General features: G+C 35.0%; 1 protein-coding gene across 1 annotated transcript in view; it reads right to left on the bottom strand.

Annotated features, from left to right (window-relative positions):
• The window catches only part of LOC111472892, a 31,376-nt gene that overhangs the window by 2,010 nt on the left and 21,163 nt on the right, over positions 1-8,203 (bottom strand). The window contains exons 13-17 of the mRNA XM_023118490.1: positions 5,716-5,775; positions 5,344-5,384; positions 5,037-5,114; positions 4,751-4,835; positions 2,796-2,922 (exon numbers count right to left, since the gene is read on the bottom strand). Of these exons, the coding sequence (XP_022974258.1) occupies positions 2,797-2,922; positions 4,751-4,835; positions 5,037-5,114; positions 5,344-5,384; positions 5,716-5,775 (390 nt within the window). The 3' untranslated portion in view covers position 2,796. The remainder of the gene's footprint in view (positions 1-2,795; positions 2,923-4,750; positions 4,836-5,036; positions 5,115-5,343; positions 5,385-5,715; positions 5,776-8,203) is intronic.

Raw genomic sequence — 8,203 nt, 5'->3', positions numbered from 1 at the left:
TTGTCAACTTCTCCCTACCCAAGGTTATATATGCTAAGCCGTTGTTATCTCTCTCTTGCTTGCTTATATAACGTCTCTTTCAAAAATCTCTCTTTCTAAAATCTCTCTCTACCCTCGTTTTCCAAAACCTTCTTTTAAAACCGAGGCTAGAGGCTCGATCATACGTCGCTTGGCCGTAGGCGACGCAAGTACAAATTGGCTCAGCTCACTTGTCGTTGGAAAGTGAGTGCCGCACAATCGCTAGTCCGCTGCCCTTAAGAGTGCGATTGTGTCGTTAAAAGACAAGCATCAAGGTGAAACTTAAGCTCAACAAGCAATCTTGGATTCTAATCAATTAATAAATAAAGCCTTCATTTCCCCAATAGAAAGGTAAAGGAAATCTCCTTACTAAATATAGATAGAGAATTTGACAGTTGGCTTCAATTCATATCCATGATATCATTAGATTGGGCATTCTCTACTAGATGGGATTTTATAAAGGTAACAAAAACTAGCCAAAAGCCTATAACTCCAATGGTCAGAAGTTTGATCACCCAAGGAAGATAACTGTGTTCCTATGGAGTCTGGATCACAAAAGTCGTTGCAAGTATAAACAATCTTGCTTTCAATTCTTCATTTTTTTCATAAAGATACAGGTTCCTTTTATGATACGGAAAGGCTAAAAAAATATTCCTAGATACTACATAAAATTAAATCTAGCTAGATACGGAAAGGCTAAAAAAATATTCCTAGGTACTACATAAAATTAAATCTAGCTAAATTCCTAGATACTAGGTAATAATAATATATAAATAAATCAATCCCTACATATAAGGTAATATTTTCCTTTATGTAAAGGGACTCCACAAATATCTCTTAATTACACAAATATTCCTTAAATCAAGACCCTTCCTTCAACACTCATTATAGATATCAAAGGACACCGGGAAACTATTTTATTTTGGTGCGTATTCTGTGCTTAAGAAGAGAAGAAAACAATGGATCATCCTCAGGTGTCCTTTTGCATTGAGAGGGTGGAATCAAATTTTTAAGGCCTTCGATTTTTTATCATGTAAGCCGGCATTTGTCTTAGATTGGCTATGAGAAGCTTTAAATGGCAAGAGCCTTTAGAGGAAACGCCGGAGTTATGTGAAGGTGTGCTGTAGGGAAGTTTATTTGGGAGCTTTTGAAGGAAAGAAATAGGAGAATCTGAGTCCTAATACTTTTGAGTTGTTTGCAACATGTACAAATTACTTTTTGTTCGTCCGTAGTGTCTAAGATACAAGAAACTAGGTAGAATCCTCCTCCAAGACTGGGAGCTGTGATTATGTGAAATTTACGACATGATATTTACAAAAGACCTTCCCAATTTATACTAAGAGAGGTTACAATATAGGAAGTAAAAATATTAGATAGTTTACACCAAGATTTAATAAACAACATAGGAAGTAATAAGGTTACAATATAGGAAGTAAAAATATTAGATAGTTTACACCAAGATTTAATAAACAACATAGGAAGTAAAAATATTAGATAATTTTGTATAAGTTTGTGTCTTTTCTGCGAATATTCTTTAATATTCTTTGATTTCTTTCTTTTCACCGATTCCAAAAGAAAACTGTGATGAGGTTTTTCCATAGTAGGTCTTTTGCATTCTTGAAAGGGTGGTATGTTAAGGACATGTCCAATAAATCATTTACCTCTCTAGGAAATGTGAGATGCGATTCGAATATATTGTTGAGAATCGTTGTCCAACCAAAAATTATGAGCGTATGTGCATTGCATAAATAAGTGACCTTGTGATTCGTTTCCTTTCTGGCATAATGGACACCAATTTGAGTAATGAAAGGCTTTGTGATTATTATTATTATTATTATTATTTATTTTTTTTTTTTTGGTGAAGGTTTGCACTTGTGCTAACAGCTTTATGCCTTATTTTCCAAAGAAAAACTTCACCTTTTTAGGGTGATGTCCTTTCCATATTGTCTTTACTAGCGTGAGATTTAGTGCTTCTACTTTTTCTCCCATGTCCATCATCAAGGATTTTGTAGAGACAAGTTAGCATTAGGATTTTGTCCATCATCCCTTATCAGCATTGGGGAGACAAGTTAGTGAGTCTGTTTTGTTTGACAATACCACTGGGGCACTGGGGCAAGGTCAAGGCTTAATTCGGCCCATTCTGTTGCTTCGTTATCCTTTAAATTCCTACCAAGCTTCAGATTCCACAACTTGTTGACAACATTTCAAGTTAATTTGAGAGTGACATTTTTGTTACGAGAGAGCCTATACAAAAGTGGATACCGCAGGGCTAAAGTAGTGTTTTCAATTGATGTTGACCCTTTTGCAGAAGATAGAGGGGGTTGATTTTTATCTTATATTTAGCCTTTATAAGATTTCTATATTTAGCCTTTATAAGATTTCTCCGGGTTGATTTTTATCTTATATTTAGCCTTTATAAGATTTCTATATTTAGCCTTTATAAGATTTCTCCCAAGGCTTTATAAGATAAGATAAGATTTCTCCCAAGGCTTTATAAGATAAGATTTCTCCCAAGGCTTTATAAGATAAGATTTCTCCCGAAGGCCTTTATAAGATTTCTCCCGAAGGCCTTTATAAGATTTCTCCCGAAGGCCTTTATAAGATTTCTCCCGAAGGCCTTTTAACAACATAAACTAACTTAAATTGAAAGAAATAACAAAATAAACTAACTTAAATTTACCTGCATGCATATAAAGATAACAGTGCAAACCTTATGATAAATCAATGATAAACTAACTTAAATTTACCTGCATGCATATAAAGATAACAGTGCAAACCTTATGATAAATCAATGCTAGGGATTATTTTCTGCAGCACACTATTAGTTGCATCTGAACTAGAATCACCATTATCATTAAGGGATATCAGCTCACTCTCCAAAATAGAATAAGCTTCTGAAAAAGCCTACAATGAACAAAAGTTTTGAATAAGCAAAACAGAACACGATCATAGAATATATTTTTGATGGGACAATCATAGGAAAACATAGTAATGTAAAATAAACTAGCAAGTAAATAAAATTTTGTATGTAATGGGACAATCATAGGAAAACATAGTAATGTAAAATAAACTAGCAAGTAAATAAAATTTTGTATGTACAGCCAAGAATCTGATTTAAGACCAATATTGTATCATAACCGTGTTAAAGATGCATGCAAGTAGCAGTGTTGAATGAGCTTCTTGTGTTCAGAAGAGTTATCTATCTTAATGTATGTCATTAATTTTAACATTCAAGCATTTTAACTTTAAGTGAGAAAGTCCAGGACAATAAGTCAAGTTGTTGTGTATCAAAAGAAAAATCATGAGCAAGTCACAAGTGAGAAAGTCCAGGACAATAAGTCAAGTTGTTGTGTATCAAAAGAAAAATCATGAGCAAGTCACTTTACAAATTACACTCAGCAACTCATTTTCTAGGTAAAATTATTTTACATTTTCATTTAAAAAATAAAGTTGCACAGCTAATTTGCCTCAACTTCAAAGTACAAAATTGAAATAGAGATGTTTGGTTTTACATGGACAACATGATTATTTTTCCCAACAAGAAAGGTTGTATTGTTAATAAACATGACCCTTTGATTGAAGCTCATTCTAAAGGAAGCTAGCGGAAGTTGCCCTCTTTGATAGGGAATTTTTGTTGCATTCTTTGCCGTGAGGGTGGAGGAAGACTTGGATCAAATCCTTTGGAACTGTGGCACAGTCTATTTGGAGTTACTTACTTTGACAGGAGGAAGACTTGGATCAAATCCTTTGGAACTGTGGCACAGTCTATTTGGAGTTACTTACTTTGACACATTTGGTTTTCACGTTTCAAAGCACAAAGATTACTCAGAGATGATTGTTGTTTCGAGAGAGGAAAGCTTTTGTGGCAATATAACCTTTAGTGAAGGGAATAAGGGATCTTGTGAAGTTTTATCCCTTGTTAGATTCTATGTTTCTTTTTGGGAATCGGTGACACAGTCCTTTTGTAATTATTCGTTACATCTAATTTTACCTGATTGAAGTCTCTTTCTTATCGGTGACACAGTCCTTTTGTAATTATTCGTTACATCTAATTTTACCTGATTGAAGTCTCTTTCTTTGGTAGGATTTCAAACTTGATTTTTTTAATATGATTTTCAATAAAAGTTTAGTTCTTCAATAAAGGATAAAAAAAAACTAGAGCTTCATGTTTTTTTTATGCTGAGTCCAAAGTCAAAGATTCTTGATGTTCCTTTGGGATTTTCGGAGTAGGTATCAGTTCAATACAAGGCTTCCAAAGTCAAAGATTCTTGATGTTCCTTTGGGATTTTCGGAGTAGGTATCAGTTCAATACAAGGCTGGATTTTCATAAAGCTCATGTGTTTTCTTAAGTCTTTTATGTTTCTTTCTTTCTTTCTTTGGGATGATATTCCCTTCTGAATTCCTTTTTTCTCTTTTTCTTCTCTTTTTTCTTTCTTTCTTTCTTTGGGATGATATTCCCTTCTGAATTCCTTTTTTCTCTTTTTCTTCTCTTTGCTTTCACTATTTCTCACTTCCTCTACTTCCTCTCTTCCTCACACTCCTCAGTTCCTCTCTTCCTCTTGGAGTTGGTATCCTTTAAACAGTTTCGTTTTCATATCTAGTTGAATGAAAAAAAAAGATTGTATTGCAAAGTGATATTTCTAAATGGAGTCCCATATTTATGTTAAGTACAATCCACACCATAATTCTGAAGTTGACAAAGTAAATGATGCCATAAGGACAGATGCCTCACCTTGATACATTGATGAATACGGAAACAATTTCGTCCAACGTTATTCATGGGGAAAAGAGGATCATCAATATGTAAAGGATCAATGCTACATAAAAATGGAACGTTGTTAACAATTATAACTAACCTACAAGTGGTAAAAGTGGGCAACAATGCTACATAAAAATGGAACGTTGTTAACAATTATAACTAACCTACAAGTGGTAAAAGTGGGCAACGTCATAGATAGTACTAAGAAATGCCATCAAAATAAACCTGAGCGATAATCAATTTGGAATGAATAACTTACCTATATCCCCTTTCTCTCTTAATATAGACTCCACTCCCCTGTATTGAAATACGCATTTGACGAGGATCAAAGACATTCCTGGATTAAAAGTAATACAAATTAAAGTTGCAGTCCACTGTTGTAGTGCGAAAAAAACTGGAATTAGAAACTGAACTTAGTTTTCTTTTCCCCCTTACAGTGGAAATGTAAGTGATATTATTTTTTAAACGAAATGATAGTAATAAAGAAAGTCAAACTTACCCAAAGAAGTAAAGGAAGTCCATTAAAAGGCTCCCAAAGTTCTGCTAATAAAGAAAGTCAAACTTACCCAAAGAAGTAAAGGAAGTCCATTAAAAGGCTCCCAAAGTTCTGCAGGAACATTGAGTTCAGACAAGTTTAAATTCATAATCACCAATATATACAACCAATGCCCAGGGAGAGAATGGCAACAGCAATGATTAAAATATTAAAACAGGCCTCAAGATTTTAACATATACACTGCTCTTAGTTTATGATAAGAAATTTTATGTCACAGCAAAGAAGACTCAAGATTTTAACATATACACTGCTCTTAGTTTATGATAAGAAATTTTATGTCACAGCAAAGAAGATTGAATTTCTTGGAGATCCTTCCTTATAAAATTGCAGTGCTAGTCCAACTTCTCAAATAAACCCTTACAAAAAGATAACGGGAATTTACTTGGTTGATAGGACGGCTAAGATGATGTTCATGCTGGAGAAAGCGTACAATCAACAATACCTGCAAAAGAGCAACAAGAAATTTAAAAACCTCATTACAAAAGCTAGTGTTTTAAAATGAATAACCACTAGATTCCTTTTTTTTTTAATAAAACAAAGGTAACATCTTCGAGCTTTATCAATTTGAAAAACATGCTAGTACTGAAATAAAAGCAAAGAGAACCAAGAAGACATTCTGAAGCAATCAAAAAAGAACAAATAGCTAGCCCCAGAAGAGTAAGAGGAAGAATAATTGGAAAAACAGCAATCTCCAGGTAAAGAACAAATAGCTAGCCCCAGAAGAGTAAGAGGAAGAATAATTGGAAAAACAGCAATCTCCAGGTGTGGTCCTGAAAAATTAAAATGTAGGTGGCTACGAACTACTGCCAGACCTCACAGCAATGAAGTTTTGATAATAGTTGGATACATCTTAGAGGTAAAATAAATGGGATGTCTTTGATCCTCCAAGAACCAAGCAGCTGGTCCCCTAGAGAAGTTGGTAGGTAAAATAAATGGGATGTCTTTGATCCTCCAAGAACCAAGCAGCTGGTCCCCTAGAGAAGTTGGTGAACTGCACCGATAAATCAACTTTTATGAACCTCTTCCCAATTTTACCTAAATTGAAGACGTCTCTCGTCCAAGAAAAGAAAGGTAAGAGACTTGCCCTCATCCATGAGTGGGATCCCTATTAACTTTCTCTCCCACATTAGAATCCATGTTTCGATGAGCAAGTCCATGGAGCGCTTGATGAGAAATTTCTTGTGGGAAGGGAAAAATGCAGCGGGAGGGTCTCACCTGGTTAATTGGGAGGTTGCTTCAAAGCCTTTGAGGGTTAGACATTGATAACTTAAGACTGTGTAACGAAGCATTGTTGGCAAAATGATTGTGTCGTTCCTTCAGGGAGCCAAACACATTGTGGTAAATGATCGTCGTGAGTAGGTATGACCTGTATCCGTTTTGAATGGATAGCTGGGTAGCAAGCTACAAGGTTATGGGATCTAGTAAAAACCTTTGGTTGACCATTGCATCAAGTTTCTCCATCTTCTTTTGAATCTAAAATCCTTTGTTCTTTAAGGCTCGCAAATCTACTTCTGGGAAGGTTATTGGGAGGCTGATTTGTTTACTATCTCCTTGATTATATCGGTCGTCTGATAAAAGGTTGCATTCGGTGGCCTCTATCTTGTGGGAGGATAATCACTCTTCTTTTGTCTCTCTAAGCTTGCAATGCTCCCTTATGGACCAAGAGGCCGTTGAGGCGGCTTTCCTTCTTTTCCATTATTCATGATCATATTCTAAGTTTTGGAATGAATGATTATTGGGTTGGGATCCTCACCCTTCTTAGGTTTCTCATGTAGATTTTTTTCTTTTCTTATGAATGATTATTGGGTTGGGATCCTCACCCTTCTTAGGTTTCTCATGTAGATTTTTTTCTTTTCTTATCTTGTGCTTCATCCCTTCTTCCCAAGTTGCCTTTATGTTTTCCTCTCTTTGGAAGTTCCGAATACGTGAAGTCCTTCATCTAGTAGATGTGTTAAGGGAGCATAAACACCTTCTATTCTATATAAAGACACTCCTCCTCAGTGTTGTGTCCACAACGGTGCATTTAATGTAGGAGGCATGAGAATCTTGACTTGTTGTGGGTCCTCAGTGTTGTGTCCACAACGGTGCATTTAATGTAGGAGGCATGAGAATCTTGACTTGTTGTGGGATTTTTAGTTTGTGTATTCTCTATGGTGTCACTTCTCGAATTCATTTGGCCCTTTCTTAAGCAGAGTTCTAGGTTCTATGATCAAGGAGGTGCTTTTGAATTCTCACTAGTATAAGGGTAGAAATTTGTGTCGGGCTTGTACTTTTACAACTTTGTGGGGGATTTGATTGGAGAGGAACAACAGGATATTTGGAGGGGTGGAAAGATCATGAGAGGATGTTTGGGGGGTTAGATGTAATGCTCCTTGTGGGTTTCTACTCATTGAGCTTTTTGTAATTACTAGTTTGGTATATTTCTTTTGGATGGAATCCCTATTTCTAGTTAGTTGAGGGATTCATTCGTGGACTTTGTTTTTTTGTATGTCCTTGTACATTCTTTCATTTTTTTCTCAATAAAAAGCTCAGTTCTTAAAAAATAAATTAAAATTAACGAAGAAAAAAAAGATACCTCTGATCAATCAGGTTAGGGAGGGTATCCAAGTAAGGTTTAAAATAAATAAATTTTTTTTAAAATATTGTGTCCATTGCCTAAGCCTCAACACGCAAAGAAAGTACTAGCTACTTCATTTCCCCTCGTGCTTTGTTTGTGTTCAAGAAGAAAAGAATCTTGCTCGTTTGTTTTTACGGAAGTTGGATGTTGCCAATTGAAATTAGATGTTCTAGTCAACTATTTCAGAGGGTAGACCCCAAAGAAGGCTAAAAAAATATTATTAAAAAAAAAAAAAAAAAAAAAAAAAAAAAAA

The sequence above is a fragment of the Cucurbita maxima genome, unplaced genomic scaffold (genome assembly GCF_002738345.1).
Source record: "Cucurbita maxima cultivar Rimu unplaced genomic scaffold, Cmax_1.0 Cma_Scf00091, whole genome shotgun sequence".
In the NCBI taxonomy this organism is placed as follows: Eukaryota; Viridiplantae; Streptophyta; class Magnoliopsida; order Cucurbitales; family Cucurbitaceae; genus Cucurbita; species Cucurbita maxima.
This window is presented reverse-complemented; position numbering and strand designations above follow the sequence as displayed.